At 40.3% G+C, this 27044-nt stretch overlaps 1 protein-coding gene and 1 non-coding gene across 5 annotated transcripts in view; both read right to left on the reverse strand.

The window, feature by feature from the left end:
• Positions 1–27044, reverse strand: part of LOC126210109 (zinc finger protein 501-like) — a 366536-nt gene that overhangs the window by 151701 nt on the left and 187791 nt on the right. Inside the window, exon 1 of one of the 4 annotated variants that reach the window (XM_049939248.1) lies at positions 13126–13835. The exons of the other annotated variants lie outside the window; for them this stretch is intronic. Coding sequence (XP_049795205.1) covers positions 13126–13128 — 3 coding nt within the window. The 5' untranslated portion in view covers positions 13129–13835. Of the gene's footprint in view, positions 1–13125; positions 13836–27044 lie in introns of those variants that run through there. 4 annotated transcript variants of the gene reach the window in all.
• Trnas-uga (transfer RNA serine (anticodon UGA)) lies at positions 23787–23861 on the reverse strand. The gene has a single exon. It is a non-coding gene; the product is annotated as a tRNA-Ser (tRNA).

Consider the following 27044-nt stretch of genomic DNA (forward strand, 5'->3'; position numbering starts at 1 on the left):
ACTGTATTACACTAGTAAACCAGAAATATTGCTCTTAGGTGATGATGCAAGCATCATAACCACACCCAACAGGACTCCATTTGATTAAAACATGAATCAGAAATCACATATACATCTTCTCAACACTTGAATTCAGCAACTCTTGCTCGATATTTAATTGCTGATTTTAGGGATGAAACTATTATAAAATTAGCTGATGCTGCATACTTTCACTTGTTTATGTCATTTGTACCACGCCACATTGTATGTCATTTGTACCATGCCACATTGCAGATTACAGATCTGAAATGCAAACTGACGGACATTGCGTGCCAAAAGGTTCCACGCTCAGGGCAATAATCTACACAAAAGATTGCCCAGAACATATAAAACAGAAACTTACAATGTATGCTAATGAGACTACAATTATATGTGCAACTAAGATGAGGGAGGAGGTGGAAAGGAAGCACTCCTAAATACTGAAGCTGCAAATATATATATAGTAAAAAAAATCTTTTTATAGATCAGTCTAAAATAGTGTATGTAATGTTCCAAACTAAACAGAGTGAATTGTATGATGTAAATATTAAATGGTGAGGCAATTAAAGAAGTACATGGCACACAATTTTTGGTAAATGTAACAAATGTACAATTTGACATGGGGAGCATACAGATTTACTTTGTAAAAAGATAAACAGATTTTCCTCATGCACAACACTGCAAAAGTCGTGGATGATACAGTACTCAGGACAATGTACCATGGACTTGTGTTCCCACATCTGTCCTACTCAATTGGTATAGAGGGTAATGCATAAGATGGAGATAGCAGCTTACAAAGAACACTTACCATTCAGGAAAGAGCAGTAACATGTATGGCAAAAATACCACCCAGACAAACTTGCAGACAAGTTTTGTACGCAATAAAGTTTTGACAGTGTACTCGCTGTACATATAACAGAATATTAGGGTGGTGACAGTAAGTTATAAACAACACCTAAATAAAGATGTACTAACCATTTAAATGTCGGAAAGTCTTTTCTGAAAGTATTTATGTGGAGTGTAGCCATGTATGGAAGTGAAACATGAATGATAAACATTTTTGACGAGGAGGGAATAGAAGCTCTTTGAATTTGGTGAAGATCAGGTGGGTAGATCACTTCACTAGTGAAGAGGTACTGAATGGAACTGGGGCAAAAAGAAATTTGTGGCACAACCACACTAGAAGAAAGGGTCGGTTCATGGGACACACTTTGAAACATTAAAGGATCACCAGTTTAGTACTGGAGGAAAGTGTGGGGGGATAAAAATTGCAGAGGGAGATGAAGAGACGAATACAGTAAACAGATTCAGAAGGATGTAAGTTTCAGTCAATTTTTGACGATGAAGAGGCTTGCACAGGATAGAGTAACACAGAGAGATACATCAAATTAGTCTTTGGACTGAAGACAGCAGCAGCAGCAATTACGTTTTTCTTACAGAGAAATGTATATACAATATGAGTGAATATTAAGTGTCAAATGTATATACAATATGAGTGAATATTAAGTGTCAAAGTGGTTCATGGTGTGGGTTCCTGTAGTAATGTCCTAGTTCATGAACCACGGGCAACATATGAGTGGCCAAGTAAGTGGTCATGACAGTCGGGATACCAGTAACTTTGGAATAAGGCTGGGCATCTCGGACATATTCTGAGTCGTGGTCACCTTTGTGCTCATACGGCAAAGACTACCAAATCCACCGGTTAGTCCCTCAACTGTTAGGGGTAAAACCCAATGGGACTCGGGGCAAGTAAGGCTAGCAACCTGCTTCCCTGGTACTTTAAATATGATGCTGCCAACAATCAAAGCAAAATGCCTCAGACCTTTGGAGGTGACAGAGTCCCACCTCTAACTGACAAACCAGTGACTCCTAAGATACGACTTGGCAAACAAATGGTAATGAGATGGGGAGCTATTAATATCAATGGGGGCTACTCTGGGAAGAAGGTAGAGCTGGCAGAGGCTGCAAGTAAGATGGGGCTGGACGTTTTAGCTGTTAGTGACATTCGGGTAAGGGGTGAGAAAGAAGACGAAGTGGGAGAATACAAGTTCTACCTGTCAGGAGTCAAAGCAGGAATAGCACAATGGGGTGTAGGGCTTTACACCAGGAAAGAAATGGAACCCAGTGTAGTTGCAATAAGGTATGTAAACGAACAACTGATGTGGATAGATTTGACAGTGTCTAGCAAGAAAATTAGGATTGTGTCAGTATATTCGCATTGTGAAGGGACAGATCAAGATAAGATTGATAGTTTTATGACGCCCTCAGTGATGTAGTTGTTAGAGTAAAGGACAAGGACAGTGTTCTGCTCATGGGTGATTTTAACGCCAGGATTGGAAATCGAACAGAAGGGTATGAAATTTGGAGAGGATATGGAGGTCAACAGGAACGGGAAACAACTCTTGGATTTCTGTGCCAGTATGGGCTTAGTAATCACAAACTCCTTTTTTAAACATAAGAACATTCACCGGTATACTTGGGAAGGCAGGGGAACCAGATCTATCATTGACTATATAATAACAGATCAGGAATTCAGGAAGGCTGTGAGGGGCACACGTGTACTCAGGGGATTCTTTGATGACACTGATCATTATTTAATCTGCAGTGAAATTGGGATTGTGAGGCCGAAAGTGCAGGAGGTCAGGTCCATATGTAGGAGGATAAGAGTGGAGAAACTTCAGGATAAGGAAATCAGGCACAAGTACATAACAGTGATCTCAGAAAGGTACCAGTTAGTTGAATGTAGTCAATTACAGTCACTGTAAAAGGAATGGACAAGGTACAGGGACACAGTACTAGAAGTGGCTAAAGAATGTCTTGGAACAGTAGTGTGTAAAAGTAGGATGAAGCAAACAGCTTGGTGGAATTACACAGTCAAGGCAGCCTGTAAAAGGAAAAAGAAGGCGTTACAAAAATGGCTACATACTAGAACTCAGGTAGACAGAGAAAGTTATGTTGAAGAAAGAAACAAAGCCAAACAGATAATTGCAGCATCCAAGAAGAAATCTTGGGAAGACTTTGGAAACAGGTTGGAGACTTTGGGTCAAGCTGCTGGAAAAACATTCTGGAGTGTAGTTAGCAGTCTTCGAAAGGGAGGTAAGAAGGAAATGACAAGTATTTTGGACAGGTCAGGAAAACTGCTGGTGAATCCTGTGGATGCCTTGGGCAGATGGAGGGAATATTTTGAAGAGTTGCTCAATGTAGGTGAAAATACGATCAGTAATGTTTCAGATTTCAAGGTAGAATGGGATAGGAATGATGATGGAAATACTATCACATTTGAGGAAGTGGAGAAAATGGTCAATAGATTGCAGTGCAATAAAGCAGCTGGGGTGGATGAAATTAAGTCGGAACTCGTCAAATACAGTGGAATGTCAGGCCTTAAATGGCTACACAGGATAACTGAAATGGCCTGGGAGTCGGGACAGGTTCCATCCGACTGGACAAAAGCAGTTATCACACCAATCTTTAAACATGGAAACAGAAAAGATTGTAACAACTACAGAGGTATCTCTTTAATCAGCGTTGTGGGTAAAATCTTCTCAGGTATTGTTGAAAGGAAAGTGCGAGTATTAGTTGAGGACCAATTGGATGAAAATCAGTGTGGGTTTAGGCCTCTTAGATGTTGTCAGGACCAGATCTTTAGCTTACGGCAAGTAATGGAGAAGTGTTACGAGTGGAACATGGAATTGTATCTATGCTTTATAGACCTAGAAAAGGCATATGACCGGGTTCCTAGGAGGAAGTTATTGTCTGTTCTACGAGATTATGGAATAGGAGGCAAACTTTTGTAAGCAATTAAAGATCTTTACATGGATAGTCAGGCAGCAGTTAGAGTTGACGATAAATTGAGTTCATGGTTCAGAGTAGTTTCAGGGGTAAGACAAGGTTGCAACCTGTCTCCACTGTTCTTCATATTATTTATGGATCATATGTTGAAAACAATAGACTGGCTGGGTGAGATTAAGATATGTGAACACAAAATAAGCAGTCTTGCATATGCGGATGACTTAGTTGTGATGGCAGATTCGATTGAAAGTTTGTAAAGTAATATTTTCAGAGCTAGATCAGAAATGTAAGGACTATGGTATGAAGATTAGCATCTCCAAAACGAAAGTAATGTCAGTGGGAAAGAAATATAAACGGACTGAGTGCCAAATAGGAGGAACAAAGTTAGAACAGGTGGACGGTTTCAAGTACTTAGGATGCATATTCTCACAGGATGGCAACATAGTGAAAGAACTGGAAGCAAGGTGTAGCAAAGCTAATGCAGTGAGCGCTCAGCTACGATCTACTCTCTTCTGCTAGAAGGAAGTCAATACCAAGACTAAGTTATCTGTGCACCGTTCAATCTTTCGACCAACTTTGTTGTATGGGAGCGAAAACTGGGTGGATTCAGGTTACCTTATTAACAAGGTTGAGGTTACGGATATGAAAGTAGCTAGGATGATTGCAGGTACTAGTAGATGGGAACAATGGCAGGAGGGTGTCCACAATGAGGAAATCAAAGAAAAACTGGGAATGAACTCTATAGATGTAGCAGTCAGGGCGAGCAGGCTCAGATGGTGGGGTCATGTTACACGCATGGGAGAAGCAAGGTTACCCAAGAGACTCATGGGTTCAGCAGTAGAGGGTAGGAGGAGTCACGGCAGACCAAGGAGAAGGTACCTGGATTCGGTTAAGAATGATTTTGAAGTAATAGGTTTAACATCAGAAGAGGCACCAATGTTAGCACTGAATAGGGGATCATGGAGGAATTTTATAAGGGGGACTATGATGATGATGATTAAGTGTCAAAGTGAATATTACCTATTATATTATAACAAAAAATATGTAATAATCTCATGTGTGTCAATAAAATTTATCCTTGTTTTCTTCACTGCACATTTGATGTATATATAAAATTGTATGACACACGCCATATTCTCAGTTGGAAATTATCAGCTATAGTCCAGCCCATGGGCAAAAATAAATAAATATGGAGTAATGTTCTAGGTCAATTCCACAAAAACACCATCTTTGAGCTACATAATGTCAAAGTTGGGAAACTAATAACTGCAACCATTTTTCAACAATTTTGTGACAGTATTTGAAAAAAGCTAATTGAGTGCATTTTAGTTATGTTCACAGAAAGGTTCCTTATAATCAGTTCTACTAAACTGCAGCAACTACTTGTGAATATTCTAGGAAGTACTAATGTGTAAAGATGCGGATAATTTTTTATCAATTTGATGCCATATTGACAGAGCACTGAAAGACCAGAGTTGAAACAAGTCCCCAGGAGTAGACAACATTTCATTAGAACTACTGATAGCCTTGGGAGAGCCATTCCTGACAAAACTCTACTATCTGGTGAGCAAGACGTACGAGACAGGCGAAATTCCCACAGACTTCAAGAAGAACATAATAATTCCAATCCCAAAGAAAGCAGGTGTTGACAGATGTGAAAATTACCGAACTATCAGTTTAATAAGTCACAGCTGCAAAATACTAACGCGAATTCTTTACAGACGAATGGAAAAAATTGTAGAAGCCAACCTCGGTGAAGATCAGTTTGGATTCCGTAGAAATGTTGGAACACGTGAGGCAATACTGACCCTACGACTTATCTTAGAAGAAAGATTTAGGAAAGGCAAACCTACGTTTGTAGCATTCGTAGACTTAGAGAAAGCTTTTGACAATGTTGCTGGAATACTCTCTTTCAAATTCTGAAGGTGGCAGGGGTAAAATACAGAGAGCACAAGACTATTTACAGTTTGTACAGAAAGCAGATGGCAGTTATAAGAGTCAAGGGGCATGAAACGGAAGCAGTGGTTGGGAAGGGAGTGAGACAGGGTTGTAGCCTCTCCCCAATGCTATTCAATGTGCATATTGAGCAAACACTAAAGGAAACAAAAGAAAAGTTCCGAGTAGGTATTAAAATCCATGGAGAAGAAATAAAAACTTTGAGGTTCGCCGATGACATTGTAATTATGTCAGAGACAGCAAAGGATTTGGAAGAGCAGTTGAACGGAATGGACAGTGTCTTGAAAGGAGGATATAAGATGAACATCAACAAAAGCAAAATGAGGATAATGGAATGTAGTCAAATTAAGTCAGGTGATGCTGAGGGAATTAGATTAGGGAATGAGACATTTAAAGTAGTAAAGGAGTTTTGCTATTTGGGGAGCAATATAACTGATGATGGTCGAAGTAGAGAGGATATAAAATGTAGACTGGCAATGGCAAGGAAAGCGTTTCTGCAGAAGAGAAATTTGTTAACATCGAGTATTGATTTAAGTGTCAGGAAGTTGTTTCTGAAAGTATTTGTATGGAGTATAGCCATGTAGGGAAGTGAAACGTGGACGATAAATAGTTTAGACAAGAAGAGAATAGAAGCTTTCGAAATGTGGTGCTGCAGAAGAATGCTGAAGATTAGATGGGTAGATCACATAACTAATGAGGAGGTATTGAATAAAATTGGGGAGAAGAGGAGTTTGTGGCACAACTTGACTAGAAGAAGGTATCGGTTAATAGGACATGTTCTGAGGCATCAAGGGATCACCAATTTAGTACTGGAGGGCAGCATGGAGGGTAAAAATTGTAGAGGGAGACCAAGAGATGAATGCACTAAACAGATTCAGAAGGATGTAGGCTGCAGTAGGTACTGGGAGATGAAGAAGCTTGCACAGGATAGAGTAGCATGGAGAGGTGCATCAAACCAGTCTCAGGACTGAAAACAACAACAACAACAGCATTGCTAGATATTAACATTTATTTTCTTAATTTTTTCCGTTAGAAAGAGCAAGTGTTTCTGTATTAGAAAACATTTTCTGTTTGTTTTGGGGACAGTATGATAAGATTTTTAAAAAAGATCTTCAAAATTCTACTTCCAAATATTCATAAACTGTTCTCATATTTAATTTTTATACCCTTTTGTAACTTTTAGGTTATGTAATTTTGTCTATTTCCTTAATTTTTTTTTTCTTTTTACCCATATCTACTCATAGCCAAGACATTATTATGATATTGGATAGAGCCAAAAAGGAGAACATCATAAACGTAAACTATAAATTATTCATATAAAATAAACTTATGCAGGTACTGGAACCATCCACACAGGGTCATTTACACAACACTGGCTAACGTATGTGGTGGTATAATTTTTGGTGGAAGACTGGTCCAACAGCTGCCACCAACAATTAAAATGCAAAACACATTAGCAGGTACGTGTCTACAAATTGCGTGTGTGGGTGTGTATAGTATGTAAAGAAGTATACTTGTATACCTATTGGCGAGTGTTCTTTTATTTTTCCTTTCTTTTAAATTGTAACCAAGAAATTAATGATATGAATATAATAGGGAAACATTCCACGCGGGAAAAAAGTATAGATGGTAAATATAACCAAGAAATTAGACAGTCTTAGCTCCTTTACAGCAAATGAATTGTTAAGATTAGAAAAAAATATGACTGTTTTCTTTAATAGGTAAATTCAAAGTGGTATATCACAAGGATGTCTAAAATTATTTTGTAAATAATTTAGGAGTAGCCTAAAGGGGACCACTCCTCAAATATCAGAAGCATTAAGCCATCAACGGGCACACACTAAAGACAAAGAAAACTTGCTAGTGTGTTTTGTGTGTGTATTTGCACTCTACCTCGACAAAGGATTCATTCTGAAAGCTAGCAAGTTTTCTTTTTGTTTTGTGTGTGCCTGTCAATGGCTTAACACTTCTGCTACTCAGTGAATGGTCATCTTTACTTCTAAATAATTTACATTCTACCAGAACTTTTCTAATATACTAAAAATTACTTCGTGTTTCACAGTTGGATTGAAATGTTGGCCCTCACTTTACCATTTTACACAACTGAATGTTTGGACAATTCAGAGTAGCATCAAAGCATTCTCAATTGCTATAAAAATGCATTACAATACCTGAACAAAGTCCAGCCTAATCAACAATGGCCGTTGAAAGTACACCCTGATTGAGATGGTGAAACATGTTCGGTGATATGCTTCTAATATAAAGATTTGCTTCTTGTTCAGTTTGAGTCCCTCCAAAAGCACTGTGCAGCTCTTTTGAAGAAGGGAAAAAATAAAATAAAAAAAAGTCATCAAATGGTTTAAGTGTTTTTGATCAAGTAAAAGTAGGTTAATTAAGATAACTCACTAAACTGTGGAAAATAAGTCAGAATGCGGTTCACAAAAAACCTGCTACTCTGTCATTCTCCTCGGAGGCTTCAGATGGTAGTGATTAACAAATGGAACCTGCAGAAAGAGTCAATTATACTGTCCAAAGTCTTGCCCATTTTCCTACAAAATTGTAAAAAGTTTCAAAATAATATTCACATGGCTACATAAAGAGCAATACTTGCCAACAGCGAGAAACTTAACATCAGGATAGATGGTCACGAAGCCAATGAAGTTAAAGAATTCTGCTACCTAGGCAGTAAAATAACCAATGACGGACGGAGCAAGGAGGACATCAAAAGCAGACTCGCTATGGCAAAAAAGGCATTTCTGGCCAAGAGAAGTCTACTAATATCAAATACCGGCCTTAATTTGAGGAAGAAATTTCTGAGGATGTACGTCTGGAGTACAGCATTGTATGGTAGTGAAACATGGACTGTGGGAAAACCGGAACAGAAGAGAATCGAAGCATTTGAGATGTGGTGCTATAGACGGATGTTGAAAATTAGGTGGACTGATAAGGTAAGGAATGAGGAGGTTCTATGCAGAATCGGAGAGGAAAGGAATATGTGGAAAACACTGATAAGGAGAAGGGACAGGATGATAGGACATCTGCTAAGACATGAGGGAATGACTTCCATGGTACTAGAGGGCAAAAACTGTAGAGGAAGACAGAGATTGGAATACGTCAAGCAAATAATTGAGGACGTAGGTTGCAAGTGCTACTCTGAGATGAAGAGGTTAGCACAGGAAAGGAATTCGTGGCGGGCAGCATCAAACCAGTCAGTAGACTGATGGGGGAAAAAAAAAAAAACTTGCCAAATACAAAGTGAAATTTGTGGTCCTATTCCGGATGGGTTTAAGCCACAGACAAAATACTAATGATTAGTAATGCTGATTTGATTGTGATGACTTGTTAAGTGAGTAAAAAAAGAAGTACTTCAAATTCTGAGCTTTGCAAATGTTAACACTCCCTCCAAAATGTTGGTTGGTACCAAGAGCTGGCTTCTGAATATATCACTTCAACCAAAAAGGTAAAAAAGCAAGGAAGCTTAAACAGTACAGTGATATGCACACAATGCCTGTCAAGATGACAAGAAGTCCTTTCTGATACAAAAACAGTTTCAGCCTTGAGGATGATGATTTAGTCAGGTTCAAAATATGTTAACAGTGACAATAATAGAATTTTTTGTATAAGATGTATAGTTATCAGATTAAAGACTGGTTTAGGGTGGGAGAAAGTGGTGGTAATATTTCACAATATGGCATCAAAATTTCTACGTATTTTATAAAAAATTACTCAGGCATGAAGACAATATCATCATCTAGAATACTCACAAATAAGAGATGCTGTTTGGCTGAACTGATAATAGGTTCCTTATTTGCATATCTGCAAAATGCCACACAAAACTGCAGAATAGTATGTACAAGAATTACTGCAGTCATTTACAACATATGGTTTCTGAAATACTGTTCAAAGTTTTGCTACAATAAGCAACAACATACAGCCTGCTATTGATTTTATAATTATAGATGTTGAGTTCAATAGGTATGATTGCCTGACAAATGAAACGAATCAGTCAGACCGTAATTCACAGACTATAAATTAAAATATTCTATGATGGTAGTTACTCAATAATGTTTCTCTCACACACACACATAAGCATGAAAAAAGGGAAAATGAACATTGGCCAGAATTGTACCTTTCTGATAATATAAATGATAAATATAACCTTTTACTGGACATTTGCTTAAAAACAACAGACGAGTGCCTATCAAGTCAAACAAGAATAGTGAAAAAAAAAGGGGGGGGGGGGGGGGTCGGCATGTGCCACGGAGTACAAAGGGTTCACTTCAGAACTGTAAAAAACCAAAACACCTTTATAATATTAGCAAAAATCCACAAAGGCATGACCTCTTGCATGAATATTATTCATCTTACAAGATGATTTACAACAAATCTTAAAGGCTACAAATGAAAAAAAAAGAAGCTGCGAAACACCATTGCCCAGTCATCGAACAAACTCAGAAGCACATTAAAGATGATTAACAGAGACATAGGAAAACTGTTAGACAATATTAGCAAAAGCCTGAAGTTCAAAGTGAACAATAAATTAATTAGAAGGTTCAACAGATACTTTACAAACATATATCAGAGCACGACACAAAACAACAAAAGTGATCCTCTACAAGACCTGCAGCTACTTAAAAATAAGCAAGACCCCACCAGTCGCTCAGATATGTGTACCTGACAACAGAGCAAGAGAGACTTAAAGTCATTAAAAAAAGATAATAATACCTCCAGTGACATAAATGAGTTTTCGAATAAAATATTGATGTTAACAACACATGAAATGGCCAAACCGCTTTGCCGTTTTGTTAATTCACGTCTGAAGGAGGGTATTTTCCAGCTAGTATCTTGCTGTTGTACAAAGAGGGAGATCTAATGTGCTCTAACAACTACAGACCAGTTAGTCTGTGACCCATTTTTTCAAAAGTTATTGAAAAAAATAACCTACATTAGATTTTTGTTGAATTTTTGAAACAAATAGAACCATAAATGGTAGGCAGTTTGGGTTCCAGAAAGGAAAAATCTGTAGTTTCCGTTACATTTGAATGTATAAATATAATCTCAGTGGTGTTAGATAAAGGCCAAAGTCCTCAATATATTTTGCGACTTACCTAAACCTCTCAACCTAGTTGACTATGACATTTTAATAAGGAAACTTGACCACTAAGGGATTAGAGGAACAGCTCTCGATATCACTATATCATATCTGCAAATCAAAACAATCAGCAGAACTGCAATCCAAACAAAAGAAATATTTGTCAGCATTTCGAGAAAGTAAGTCACAGTCTACCGCAAGGTAGCATATTAGGACTTCTGTTGTTCCCGTTGTTTATAAATGATTTATCTATAAACAAGTGACATGTACCTTTTTTTGTTTTTACGTAATAGGCCTACCACAAGCATGACCACCACTGACAAAAATTTACAGGATACAATATCAGAAATCACAATGAAAATTGAGTCTCTCACTCAGTGGCTAGATACCAATAGGCTAATCATAAATAATGAGAAAACTAAAGCAATATTGTTCACAAACAATAACAGAAAAAAATAGAGGAATTCTCGTAACTGAAGACACTCAATATAAATGTCATTTAAAACACAAAATTCTTAGGGTTCACCATAGATTGCCACCATAACTAGCAGACAAAGATCCACGACATTTGTTCGTTGTTAATCATTATTACACTAATAACAGATTATGTTACGTGGCTGGTATATTTCTCAATTAGCAACCAGTATAATGGCTAGTGCAAGAAAACAAACAGCTGCAAGCCACTATGAAAAAAAAAAAAAAAAAAACACACCCACTTAAAATTCTAACTTACAATATGTATACATACAAAATACTACTTTTTCATGGGCAAAAATAAAACAAACTCATTAAAAATGAAGACATACATAGCCATGCTACTGGAAACTGTATAAAATTAGGTGTTCAACAAAACACAGGTAAATGTGGATAAAACTTTGCTTATATGGCAATAACTGTTCAACTATTTACCACTTCATATTACAAACATCAGCTTAAAAGAAAAATTTAAACAAACAATAAAAACAATCTTGTAGAATGTCCTTTCTATTCAGTCGATGAATTCACAGTCCACACACACAAAAAAAGCAAATAGGGGTATAGTGTAATAAAATTAAAATGTATATAGTCAGAATAATAGTAGATTCAAAATGTGTACTTGTGTGTGATACAACAGAATTAAACTGTGTAAAGATTGAGTATACAGTAGATGAAAAATGTGTCATTATGTATGGTGTTATTGTATTTAATAATGCTATACCTGTGATAATGAAGTAGTGTATGTGAGTGTTATTTTGTAAAGTTGACAATGCAAATATTTGTTTGGATCTGATCCTTATATGTGCAACCAAAGCTGCTCAATAAATAAACAAACTGGTTCACTTGGCATGGATGAGCCAACATGTAATTAACTAAGTATGTTTTTATTAAATTTCATTCCTTTCCTGATCTAACACAAGATATGGCAAATACATTACTGGGCAACCTGCTTATTAATAAACAAAGTCCAGATTGCACAGCAATGACTCAAAATCCTCAAGTCTTCCAATGTTGAGATGGAATTCATACGAAAACAAATATCACATATTTATTGTGAATTGTGGTTTATTTGTCTCATAACATACACAATCCGAATCATTTGATTCAGGTACAGGACACACGTCAAATTGTGGTAAAATTTCGCCATAAACAAAACCATATGATGTTAACAGACAGCATCATAATAATAATTTTATAATACAATTTTGTTACACATGCATACAATAAAATCTGACACTTAATTACCCATTGCTCAAGTGATCATTTCATCCTCTACGAATTCTTTTATTGAATAGTAGCATTTGTTCCACAGAATCCGCTGAAGCCTCGGTTTTAAAATTTCGTGCTTCCTATTACATACGATTTTGCCCATTAACATCTTGCATATGGTCATTCCAATATACTGTGGAGTCCGTGCACATAATTTCAAATGCTGTGTGGGTAGCATAAAATTATTTTTATTTCTCGTGTTACAAAAATAATTTTATCCTACCCATACACCAGTTGAAATTATATGCACGGACTCCACAATATATGGGGATGACAATAGAGAACAAGTTAATGGGCGAAAACATATGCTGTATGAATCATATTATAGTATTATATAACTGCATGTTCCATGCGCTCCTAGATTGTAGCATGTAATGCACACATTATCTTACTAACTTAGCTTAAAGTAAAATTTTTATGGCCCTTGTATAGTCTGCCTGACACTTTTTACAACTGTTCCGGAAAATGTAACTTCCAACGATAGAGAGTGCACATAATCCATTCAACAGTTATCATACACTCACCATATCCGAAGCGAATGTTACGAATTTAAATCAAGAGCACTTGTTCGAAACTTCCATTCGTAAATTTCTCAAAATCAGCAACAGCTGACACACCTTGCAATGTAAACTTTACGTTCATGCGAAATGTACTACGCCGGTACCAACACTAAAAGAAAAATTTACGGTTTTTGCTGCAGCGGTGGTGCATCATCATGGTGTGCCGCAAATTACGTGTAATTTAAGACATGTGTACTGCATCTATAAACAGTTACTATCCACCATTTCTATGACAAATATTTAAATTACTTCCCATAATAACATATAGATTTTGTAACATTATGGTAGACCTGCATCGTAATCGATGAAAAACAAAACCATGCCGATGTTCGTGATAGATAATGTTTACTCCGTAAGTCTAATCAGTTTTGAAAAACAAGGTCACATGTCCTAGGAAAGCAATTAACAAGCGTAGTCCTACAAAGCTAACGGGAAGATAAGTTTATAAAAGTAACTGCTAGATAAGTTGTGTGCCTGAATTGATCGTTTTGGGTCCATTTCCATCACTGAAACTGCGCCGGACCAGTATTCGATCGTGAGACCTTTCGTTGGCAAGGGCTGTGACTGTGAGGGCGGGTCGTGAGTCGTTTTCGGATAGCTCAGTCGTTGGAGCATTAGCCTGCGAAAGGCAAAGTTACCGGGTTTGAATCCCGGTCCGGCACACAGTTTTTATCTGCCGGAACTATATGGATTTCTACTATCGCATGAAGATGCCATGTGCTAAAGCGGACGAGTGTTATCGGCAGTGCTGGTGGGCAGGAAATCGCGTATCTGTTAAAAATTACAGTGAATGAAAAGTCACATATATCGCAATAACAACTTCACAGAATCTAATTGCGATTTGAGCCACAATTAGCAGTCACAAGTAGCATTTCACATTAGTCACCGTGTGCCATCTGTTGGCCTAATTTCGTACTGCTTTCTGTAAACCTAGTTTCATGCTATGGAATTAGCTGCGACGTCAGTGGCAAGTCGCGGCTAGTAATCGCAAGTAGCAATTCAGCAGGTTCAAATTTTTTGTGGAGTATATCGATTGTGTTGTGTCGGAAATAATTTTCCTTATATTGCCGAAATGCTGTCAAAATCATTGGATGGCAGAGCGTGTATAACAGTAAATCAAAAGGACTAAACCTAATAGCCTATAAATATAATAGCAGAAATTTACACAAAACTGCATTAGTTCCGTAAGAGACAAGTATAGACCTTGGCACGAAGCAACAGTGCACAGCGGTGACATCTAGCGGCTCGAAATGATAACTATGTTTTGATCGCCTGCAAATATAGCACGTAATTAGAGATGGGTCGAACTCGTTCATTCCAGTGAACTACTTCATTCATTTCACTCTTTGCCGTGAAGCGTTCAAATGAAGTAGTTCATTCGTGAAGTACGGAAGCCTGTCGAAGTTGCCCAGTTCGCCGCTCAGCCGCTGCTACGCTCGCTTCGCCTCGCTCGTACAATGAAGCGTCGTAATACTTCATAATTTTACCAACAGATGGCCGAACTATGCAGTAACGTGCACGCAACGTTTTACGCTCTTACAGCGTCTGAGTTAACTTAAATAGAGCATGGTCGAAGGGGACAAAGGAAAGAAACAGAGAAGCCTGTCACATATAAGGAAGGTATTACATTTAATCTTGCTCGAAATTTTCTCATGAAGCGTCCAAAAAAGTCTTTATCTGCCAAATGAAATATTATTTGTTGTATTCATGAACTGAAAAATAGGGCTACCAACGAAATGCAGTCCAATTTTATGTTCCTTGTAAAATTTAATCCAAAATAGAATGAGTATGTTTACCACTGTCACAGTCTATATACCTACGTTAAGTAATTATTCAGAAGTTTTCCTGTAGATTTTATTTTTGTTGAGAATAATAACCCTCCAGATTTAAAACGTAAACTGTCACCTGTAGTCATTGTTACGATTTCAGGTAAAATCCCTCTTTCAGTGTTATTAACAAACCTTTTATTTTCATGTTGGCTGTGCGTGCTCACGCGAAGTATAGCTGCACAAATAGTCACGACTTCACGAGTAATGTTAGCACTGCACGTAGCAGCTGACGCTGCCTTCCCCTCGCCCCTCACCCACCCAAACCACTCGTAAACCTATCGTTCCCCACAAACTCCGCGCGATTCGTCGACAGGCAACAGAGGGAGGACTGAAGTGAAGTGAGCGACGTAGCGCCGATGTAGTGGGGGAGGGAGAGGGGAAGAGAGTGAGTGAACTAGAAAAAAGTGTGGAGTGTGCTATCTGTGAAGAGTTTGAAGTACCAGTTCATTGAAATTGAGTGGTTAGTTCACACTTCACTGAAGTGAAGCGTTCATTTGAACGACTCATTCACGAGCTCCCCATCACTACACGTAATCACGCATGAAATGACTTTGAGATGTCTTGGATTTGACTCTCATACGTAAAGTAATGGGCACAAGAAGGTATTTCATGAATGATAGGTTGGGAATCTTGGCATAAAGGAAATATTTTTTTCTGTGGAATAAACAATTTTATTCGCCAGAGAACTGAATGTGAGACTATATAACTAATTACAATTGACGTCTTACAAAAGTTATTTCAGCACACATGCATAATTTTCTGCAATTTGACATTTTTGCAGAAGAATCGTTTATTTACATATGCTTTAAACAGCACCGAGAAGTATTTGTTAGCCAACAAGAGGAAACAATTTTCGCAAACACCCTCTAAAGCAGCACACTGACTCATCAGTCTATGGACCAATATGTTTCTAACTTCACAAGTGATTTCCAATAAAAAATTACTATAATGACCCTGAAAATGTCAGATATTGTAGAAGATTAGAATTTTGCACACTTATTGGGAAAAAGATCACATTTTGCGTGTTTCACACTTTTTTATAAACATATGAAAGGTGTGTGTGTCATGATAATTTTGTTCCGTTGATACGAAAGCAATTTTACACTCACTGTGCTAAATTCTGATTACGGCCCAACAAATAACATAATTATCTGCACTTCTTTGTACAGCAGCTACTGCATCCTTAATTCCATCAGGGGGCGACATTACCGATAGACCTATTACTGACACGAACTGTGAGGTTCTTCACCTACAGATCTTTTTGTGTAATAAGAAATGCTGCAACATCGAATTCGCAGTTACTGCTTTATGGTGAAGATAATAAGCTGTTTATCATAACTGTCCTAAGAGCACTGCGAAATTTTGATGCATCTGGGGTAACATTGTGACATCCTTTACCTCTCACTATGGCAAATACATTTTCAATACCATCCTGTGTCAGTCTCATGGTAAAAAGACGCTTGAAATTAAACCTTTCATTTAATTCTGACCACAACTACTTTAGAGCAGTTTATCTAATCCAATCTTGAATTGTTGTTCCACATCATCTCGCTTTCTCTTCTTTTGGCTTGGTCTGAAATTCTTTCCTCTCTGTCGGGCAATACTGAAGGAACAGAACCAGGCCAAATACTGAAACGAGGAGAATAAAATGTTTCATGTAGCAGCAGTAATGAAATAAATCACTGGACAGGCGTTAAATATAGCCATTTTATTGCTTTACAAACAACTCTTACCCTTGGCTTAGTAAATTCTTGTTCTTGAAGTCCTTCTCTACTCCTATTTAAATGCTCTGGACCTTTTTTTCTAAATATTTCGTCAAGATCTGCCCTACTACTACGAATAATCCACTGTTTACATCTAAAAATAACAAAAGGCTCGTTAGAAATAAAAAGAAATTATAAGATATAATTGGAATTATAAGAAGTACAACTAACTCACTGAAAGAAAATAACCACAAATTTACATAAACAGTTACATTTCTTTATTCCTCTGGAATCTGGAGGAATTTCGATCACTTTGTTGCCGGTAATTATTGCAACCATATATGTCACAAATAACACCTCTACCTGCCATTTTCAGCTGATGAACAAAAGAAACTATCTTTCAAGTAACCTCTCCTAGTTGTTTACACATGCCAATCTGTTAGTATCTATCTAATATCTGCACTGGCTTCGTGAAAGAAGGCATTACGAGGACGGAAACTGTATAAAACGTCGCTAATTTCCTCGAACTGCAACTGTAACCATTCGCAATCAACATTAACCTCAATCTCCACACAAGTCATCCTTGTTTACTCCTAGTTTCATTTATGATATTGTCACGTAGAAGAAGGTGTAACTAGATGAATGGCGAACACTAACTTCACTTAACGAAGGTTTATTCAGCACATGCACACACAAGAGCGCGGTGCGAACTGCCTCCGGCCAGAACACATACAGTGTGTATATTAAAATTGTACAGTCCGGGTGAGTTTTGAACTCACGACCCACAAAGCAACAGTTTAGTCTCATAACCACCATACGACAGTGTTATTCAGCTTCTGCGACAATCCGTTTATATCTTTCTCAAAGTCAACGTAAATGTGCGTGTCAGCTTGAGAGAACTAGGGATAGTAACTGTCTACTGTCAGTCTCAAGCTGTTTACAAGTGAGAGGTTTATCACTCTCAGAGAGCTATTGCGAGTAAAACAGCGTCGAGAATCAGGTCGCCGGGAATGTCCTCGAATGGGGCAAAATAATCAATAGTCCCTCTCTGCGAGTTACTTTGCCCAAGTGAGAGTTATTCTCGGTGAGATTTACGGTAATACTGTAGTATTTGCAGTCACTAGTGGAGAGCTCTTCTGATGAATTCGAGCAAGAGGCAACTTGCCACTATTATTGTAATAGCTATCTGCAGAAAAAGAAAGAAAAGCAAGTGAAAGAAGAACGCAAGTTAAAACGTGGATAGACAGGTGAAGTGAATTAGGCGCAACCCATACGCTAAACTGGGAACTACAAACTAAGGATGCCCAGCTGTTCCGGATATTTTGCAGATTAATGAGCTGTGAAGTGCAGTTTCTTAACGATTCTGTTGGATCAGAAGTCGTAAAAAGAGTTACAAAAAGGAGACGAGCAATATCCTTGCTGGATAGAGGGATGGTTACCTTGCGATAAGCCAATCTTACGTTAAAATATTTTGTCTCTTAGAACAGCCGTACATTTCAATGTACTGCTGCCCAATGACACTCAACTACCATTTTTCAGACGATTCGTACAGCAACCGACAGTAACTCTTTCGCATCTCCGTTTGCACAATTGGATCACTAAAGAAACTTGTGCGACAATTTATGTGGGTCTGAAAGCGAAGTACTTACCGGTATAACGTAAACATCTTGTGGCGTTTATGCCACACCTCTCCCCACATGTTATTATACCCTCTTAAGACAAAAATAAACGAAGCACCACGAAGGAATCATCCGAATGGGACGGAAATCGGTAGATGTGATGTACAGAAACAGACAAACAAATGATCACAGTTTCAGAAAAATTCGATGATTTAGTCAAGAGAAAAGGCTTCACAAATTAAGGAAGCCAATAACGCGTTGGTCCACCTCTGGCCCTTATGCAAGCCTTGACATTGATTGCTGAGAGTTGTTGGATATTCTCTTGAGGGATACTGTGCAAAATTCTGTTCAATTGGAGCGTTAGATCGTCAAAATCCAGAGATGGTTGGAGGGCTGCTCCCAATTAGGGAGAGATCCGGCGACATTGCTGGCCAGTGCACGGTTTGGCAAGCAATTGAAATGGTTCAAATGGCTCTGAGCACTATGGGACTCAACTGCTGTGGTCATTAGTCCCCTAGAACTTAGAACTACTTAAACCTAACTAACCTAAGGACATCACACACACCCATGCCCGAGGCAGGATTCGAACCTGCGACCGTAGCAGCAGCGCGGCTCCGGACTGGAGCGCCTAGAACCGCACGGCCACCGCGGCCGGCAAGCAATAGAAATACTCGCCGTGAGAGGACGGGCATTATCTTGCTGAAATGTAACCCGAAAACAGCTTGTGATGAAGGGCAACAAAGTTGGGCTTAGAACATCGTCGATGTAGCGCTGTTCTGTAAGGATGTTGCGGATGACAACCAAAGGGGTCCTGGCTATGAAAATAAATGGCACCGTAGATAATCGCTCTTGGCTGTCAGTCCGCGTGGTGGGCAAGTCAGTGGCGTCTCCAGACACATCTTAGCTGGTCATTTGGGGGACTCATCACTGAAGACAATTCTACTCCAGTCAACGTGGTTTCAAGCCTGACACCACTGCAAACGGTCTTGTTAGTGTGCAGACATCAACGGTGGTCGGCTCAACACACTTTGTGTGAGGCACCTATTAACGGTCCTTATGGTCACTGAAACAACAGTTGTACGTCGGATCGACGATAATGATGAATCCGTGGCTCTGAGTGCCTGTCTCTCCTCATGTTCTGCCGTCTCTCTAGATCGACCACATCCTTCTCGACGCTGTGTTTGGCAATGGTTCACCCACTCCTGCCAACATCGTCGGAAAGTGGCGTTGGTCCTGGTGTAACCGCGACCGGAAAGGTCTCGTGGGGTTGCCGTGAAGGAAAGCGCGGTTGGACCCACAGAGCGACGCGCGAACAACACAAACAGGAGAGGACGGACACAACAACGAAGGACAACCGAGTGAGACCTTACGAACAACAAGCTAGAAACAACAGTCACAAGAAAACCACGAATCAACCACGTCCACTCGCACACGGAACAAAATAAAGCAAATACGCTTTTTTTTTCCTTTATTGTATTTCAATTGCCCGTCGGGGCAGGCTGGCAGAGGCATATGCGCTGCTCTTCAGCCAAAAGACATAGAACAAACAATAGAAGACATTTAAAAATAACAAAGGAGAAAACATTGTGAACATAGATATAAAGAAGGGGGAACATTATGGAAGACAATAGACAAAAAAGGGGCGACTGTAAAATGGAGATAAAAACCGTGAAAAAATAGTGCACACGAAAAACCACACACTGGGATACTTAAAAGAACACAAGGGGCAGTATCACAGAAGTATAAAAGGCTCGACAGATGGCGTAGCACATAACAAGCACTGACAGTAACACTAAGTAAAAGGCCAGCATATAAATAAAATCACACCTCTCGACACACAGGAGAAACAGCACTAAACACAACACTGACGTGGCACACTGAAGATGATGAAAATGGAGGATCTGCCAGGCGCAAGGAGATGAGGGAGACCGGAAGAAGGGAGGGAGGGGAGGAGATGGGGGAGAAAAGCGGGGGGGGCGCACTGAGGAGAGCCAGGTAGGGAGGGATGTGGGAAGAAAAGAGGCAAGTATGGGGTGCAGGGTCTCAGGGGAGGGGGGGGGGGAAAGGAGGAAAATCCGTGCTGGGAGAAGGAGGGAAGAGGAAAAAGGGGGCCCTGGGGAAGGGGGGGGGGGAACAAGGCCAGGTTATAGTTGGAAGGAAGGGTAGATGTCACGGCGAAGTTCGTCATCCGGGAGGGGGAGGTGTTGGAAATTGCCCTGATGAAGAAGATGGAGGGTGTGGAGGTGGAGAGAGGGAGGGATACAGCGATAGAGGTGCGGCAATGGGCAGGGGGTGGAGAGGAAGGAGGAAACCAGAGGGTGGGGGGGATCAAGTCTGCAGGCAATGTAAAGGATGTGGACATATTGGAGGAACAGGAGGAGGTGGGGGAAGGGAATGAGTTCATACAGGAGCCGTGTGGGGGAAGGAAGGCGGATACGGAAGGCAAGGCGGAGCGCATGGCGTTCGAGGATATGGAGGGCCTTGTAAAAGCAGGTGGGGGCGGAGATCCAGGCAACACTGGCATAACAGAGGATAGGACGGATGAGGGATTTGTAGGTGTGGAGGATGATCCCCATGTCCGGCCAGACAGGAGTTTCAGGAGGCGGAGGTGGTAATGGGCTTTCTGCTGGATGGTCTGGAGGTGAGGTGACGGTCGAGGGTGAGGCCAAGGTATCTCAGGGTGGGGGTGAGCTGGATGGGACGACCATAAAGGGTGAGGTAGAAATCATGGAGACGGAAGGAGTGGGTGGTGTGGCCAATGATGATTTCCTGGGTTTTGGAGGGGTTGAGACGGAGGAACCACTTGTTACACCAAGTAGTGAACTGGTTAAGGTGGGTTTGGAGGGTGCATTGGGACTGGGTACATAAATATGCCGTCTGAGGCAAGATGTCGATAGAAGCACGAAACGATAGTTTGGCGGAGAGAGAGGCAAGTGCTTAAATACGTGATTGGGAACGCCGCTATTGGTTGCTGGGACCACGTGTTCCACTGTGGCGCCCTCACATTAAATGTGGGCCAGGAGGCGCGTGCCACGACAGCTTATGGCGCGACGGTGCAGAGACCTCTAGGGGTCTTCACATCCGTGCCATCTGGCGCAGATTCAAAACCCGCAGCGCGCAGTACCCGAGGTCCTATTCAAACCTCAGTAATTCGCCAATTACTGCAACAGGCTTGTTTGAGCCCAAATATACGTCCTCCCTCAAATACAGGGTTCCCACTCAAACCTGCATGATGTCAGGGACCCAGAACAGAAAACCACAGTAGATACAATGAAAAATGCACCACATTGTAGAGCATCTCAAAGAATTTATATTCCCGAGTCAGAAGTGCCAAGTATCGTCGCCAGTGTGCAGCATGGTCGCATGAAGTGAAAATGGCGACTACACAGCAGCCCACACAGACAGTAGTGTGGTTTGCAGAAACAAAATCGCCGATTACTGTCATATGTATGTATTACTGTCGTATGTATGAATGTGATCCATTAAGGAATGATATAGAAAGTTTCTGGCAACAGGAAGTGTTCTGAAACATTCTGGCGGTGCACATTACGGAGTTTCAGAAGAGACAGTGGATAACATCAGACAAACGTTTCGCAAAAGCCCATATGCGTCAATTCGTCAAGCATCTAGGCAACTTGATGTACCTCGACCAACATTGCATCGTATAGTTCACCAGCGTCTTTCTATGTGTGCTTACAAAGCGCAAATTATGCAACATCTGACGCCGAACGACAAACTATGCACACAACAATTTGCTGTGAATATGTTGCAGCGTATTAATATGGAGGCCACTGGAAAGATGTTTATTCTCAGATGGGGCAACCTCTCATCTATCAGGAAAGGTTAATAGGCGTAATGTTCGGATTTGGGGTTCGCAAAATCCGCACGTTGTCATTGAACATGTTCGTAATAGCCTTAAAATAAACATCTGGTGCGGGCTAATGCAAGACAACAGGATCGTTGGACCCTTCTTAGCGGAACAAACAATGAATGGGTCAGTGTATCTGGACATGCTGCAGCAATTTTTGTATCCTCAGATACAAGACTTGCAATCTAACATCATTTTTCAGCAATACTGAGCTCCGCCGCATTGGTCAACGGCTGTTCGCAAGTTCCTGGGAAGGAAATTTCCCAATCGTTGGATCGGACCGTGAAGGACCGTGTGTATGCGACCACAGTGGACGATATTCCTACGTTGCGACATCGTATCACTAATGCGATTGCAACAATAACAGAGGAAATGCTACAAAGAACTTGGCATGAAACTGTATATAAACTCGATGTTCTTCGTGCTACAAATGTTTCACATGTAGAGGTCTATTGATGATAAATAAATTCTTTGAGATGCTGTACAATGTGGTGCATTTTTCATTGACGTATCTGCTGTGGTTTTTTTTTTTCTCGGTCTTTGAAATCAGGGAGGTTTGAGTGGGACACCCTGTACTGATATCTGCGTGTATCGCTCATCCGCCATGCGCCTATCGGTGAGTACACGGAATGAAATTCGCAAAGACTTTATGCAGTGGTATCGACATGCTCCTATTTACTATACTTGCCAGCTGCGCGGTGAAATTGCGCTGCAGGGTCACACATTCATCCATCGGGCGTCAAGGCTTACAATTTTCCATTTTCCGTCGGTACCTGTACCAATATCAATTTGTGACCTATCTGCATAACTCCTTCGTGGTACGGTGGTTTCTTTCTTTCTTTTTAGCTTATTTTGTGCTAAGCTTTAACGTACAGCATAGAAAGACTCACATCGCTGTCAGCAGGATGCGTATCGAATAGGATGCGTAGACGCCATATCGTGCTGGAACTTATACAGAAAGCAGGGATTTATGTACTAGGCTTGGCGGCAAGAATCGTGTCTTCCATTATTTAGATTTACTGTTTGAATGTCAATAAACATCTTCAACCGTGCTGCTGATGTTAGAAGCACTGATAACTTGTTAACAATTATTTCAATAGCTCTCAGTTCATGTTCAGAAATTAATTTCAAATTTCAGTTATTATTGATAAGCTTTGGTGCACGAGATAAACCGTCACAAGCGGTCCTGAGCGGGTAAGGCACCAAACCTTTAAGATAGATCAATAGGAATTTCCGACCAGTCTTCGAAGAGAGAACATGTGAATCTGGGCATGTGTAGTCTTCTGTAAAAGGGACAACTTGCTGAAAATAGCCTCGGATGACGCACATATGCAATCTGATATTAATCTTATGACCATGTATAGGAGTCCCCGATCGGTCTCCGAAAGGGGCAGCACACGATTTAGTGTGTGAAGTGCGATTACGCATGAAGACGGAACAGTTTGTTAAAACGTTGCCTCGGAAATCGTCCAAATGTGATCTCGTGCTGATCTTAAGATCGTGTGAAGTATTATCTATGACTTTTAGCACCTGGAAACTTGAATGAGATTTTCACTCTGCAGCGGAGTGTGCGCTGATATGAAACTTCCTGGCAGATTAAAACTGTGTGCCTGACCGAGACTCGAACTCGGGACCTTTGCCTTTCACGGGCAAGTGCTCTACCAACTGAGCTACCCAAGCACGACTCACACCCCGTCGCCACAGCTTTACTTCTGCCAGTACCTCCTCCCCAACCTTCCAAACTTTACAGAAGCTCTCCTGCGAACCTTGCGGAAATAGCACTCCTGAAAGAAAGGATATTGCGGAGACATGGCTTAGCCACAGCCTGGGGGATGTTTCCAGAATGAGATTTTCACTCTGCAGCGGAGTGTGCGCTGATATGAAACTTCCTGGCAGATTAAAATTGTGTGTCTCGGTCCGGCACACAGTTTTAATCTGCCAGGAAGTTTCACCTGGATACTTTGTTGTGAGCATTAATAGTAGACTGGCTGTCGGAATCGTTTTCTTGATTTTGTGATACTATATGACCAAAAGAAAATCAAGTGACATCCCTTTATTTCGTTGAGATTTTCCTATTTTGGCGCCCTGTTATGCACTGTTTATTGCGTGAACGTCAGAGTGTGGGACCGGTGACGAAGAAACCAGCACAGACGACGATTATGAGTCTTCCTTAAAAGCTGCCTCCATTTCTGCTACGACTAGTGGGTACGGATGTTTACATTCGGAAGACCACCGTTTATTTTGCACCTGGAATTATTATTTGTTGGAAAGTGTTACAGTCAGGAACCCACCGTGTAGCATATGAGCGTTAAAATTTGCACCTTTGGGAATCACCCATTATAAATTTGTAAAGGGTACTGCTATATTTGATGTTATGACACAGCGATATTCTACGCCTCACTTATCCCTGGCCTTTTCTCTGGAGGGAGTATTGTCTTGAAGTATAACTAGGGTTGCCATATCCGGCTGGCATCTCGTCGGGACACTCTGAGACCCAGAACTGAAGTAAATGAGATGTAGAAATGAAGTAAAAAATTTATTAACACTTCCTTGCTATGCTGGTACTGTAAACAGCTGACAGCCAGGGAAACTACAGCCGTAATTTTTACGGGGGCATGCAGTTTTACTGCATGGTTAAATGATGATGGCGTCCTCTTGGGTAAAATATTCCGGAAGTAAAATAGTCCCCTATTCGGATCTCAGAGCGGGGACTGCTCAGGAGGACGTCATTATCAGGAGAAATAAAACTGGCGTTCTACGGATCGGAATGTGGAATGTCAAATCTCTTAATCGGGCAGGTAGGTTAGAAAATTTAAAAGGAGAAATGAATAGGTTAAAGTTAGATATAGTGGGTGTGGTGTAACCGCCAGACACCACACTTGCTAGGTGGTAGCTTTTAAATCGGCCGCGGTCCGCTAGTATACGTCGGACCCACGTGTCGCCACTGTCAGTGATTGCAGACCGAGCGCCGCCACACGGCAGGTCTAGAGAGACTTCCTAGCACTCGCCCCAGTTGTACAGCCGACGTTCATAGTAATGGTTCAGTGACAAATACGCTCTCATTTGCCGAGACGATAGTTAGCATAGCCTTCAGCTACGTCATTTGCTACGACCTAGCAAGGCGCCGTATTCAATTGATATTTATTATGTGAAGCATGTATCATCAAGAGCGATGTTCTACAATTATGGATTAAAGTTAAGTATTCTACCAGTACCTCCTGTTTTGCTAGTCTTATTTCCCTGACCTGTTCCAGACCTCGCGCCAGCCTGCGTGAGCTTAAGCGCGTGCCTTTCGGCTTCCTCTCATTGTTTCTAGGCTGTCTTGCCAAGTCACAACAGTGGGAATTAGTGAAGTTCGGTGGCAGGAGGAACAAGACTTCTGGTCAGGTGAATACAGGGTTATAAATACAAAATCAAATAGGGGTAATGCATGAGTAGGTTTAATAATGAATAAAAAATAGGAACGCGGATAAGCTACTACGAACAGCATAGTGAACGCATTATTGTATCCACGATAGACACGACGTCCACGCCTACCCTAGTAATACAAGTTTGTAAGCCAACTAGCTCCACAGGTGATGAAGAGATTGAAGAAATGTATGACACGATAAAAGAAATTATTCAAATAGCTGAGTGAGACGAAAATTTAATATTCATGGGGGACTGGAATTCGATTGTAGGAAAAGGAAGGAAAACTAGTAGGTGAATATGGACTGGGAGTAAGGAATGAAAGAGGAAGTCGCCTGGTAGAATTTTACACAGAGCGTAACTTATTCACAGCTAACACTTGGTTTAAGAATCATGAAAGAAGGTTGTATACGTGGAAGAGGCCTGGAGACAATGGAAGGTTTCAGACAGATTATACGATGGTAAGACAGTGATTTAGGAACCAGGTTTTAAATTATAAGACATTTCCAGCGGCAGATGTGGATTCTGACCACAATTTATTGGTTATGAACTGTATATTAAAACTGAAGAAACTGCAAAAAGGTGGGAATTTAACTAGATGAGACCTAGATAAGCTGAAAGAACCAGAGGTTGTACAGAGGTCAGAGAGAGCATTAGGGAACGGTTCAGAAGAACAGGAGAAAGAAATACATCAGAAAAAGAATGGATAGCTCTGAGAGATGAAACAGTGAAGGCTGCATAGATCAAGTAAGCAGAAAGACGAGGGCTAGTTGAAATCCTTGGGTAGCAGAAGAGATATTGAATTTAATTGATGAAAGAAGAAAATAAAAAAATTCCGTAAATTAAGGACGCGAAAAGAAATACAAACATTTCAAAAATGAGATGGACAGGAAGTGCAAAATGGGTAAGCAGGGATGGCTAGAGGACAAATGTAAGGATGTGGAAAGAACTATATATCACTAGGGGTAAGATAGATACTGCATACAGGAAAATTAAGGAGATATCTGGAGGAAAGAGAGCCACCTGTATGAATATCAAGAACTCAGATGGAAAACCAGTTATAAGCAAAGAAGGGGAGGAGTATATAGAGGGTATATACAAGGGCCATGTACTTGAGGTCAATATCATGGAAATGGAAGAGGATATAAATGAAGACGAAATGAGAGATATGACACTGCGTGAAGAATTTGACAGAGCATGAAAGACCTAAGTCGAAACAAGGCCCCAGAAGTAGACAACATTCCATTAGAACTACTGATAGCCTTGGGAGAGCCAGCCCTGACAAAACTCTACCATCTGGTGAGCAAGATGTATGAGACAGGCGAAATACCCTCAGACTTCAAGAAGAATATAATAATTCCAATCTTAAAGAAAGCAGGTGTTGACAGGTGTGAAAATTACCGAACTATCAGTTTAATAAGTCATATTTGCAAAATACTAACACGAATTCTTTACA

The sequence above is a fragment of the Schistocerca nitens genome, chromosome 10 (genome assembly GCF_023898315.1).
Source record: "Schistocerca nitens isolate TAMUIC-IGC-003100 chromosome 10, iqSchNite1.1, whole genome shotgun sequence".
NCBI classification, from domain to species: Eukaryota; Metazoa; Arthropoda; class Insecta; order Orthoptera; family Acrididae; genus Schistocerca; species Schistocerca nitens.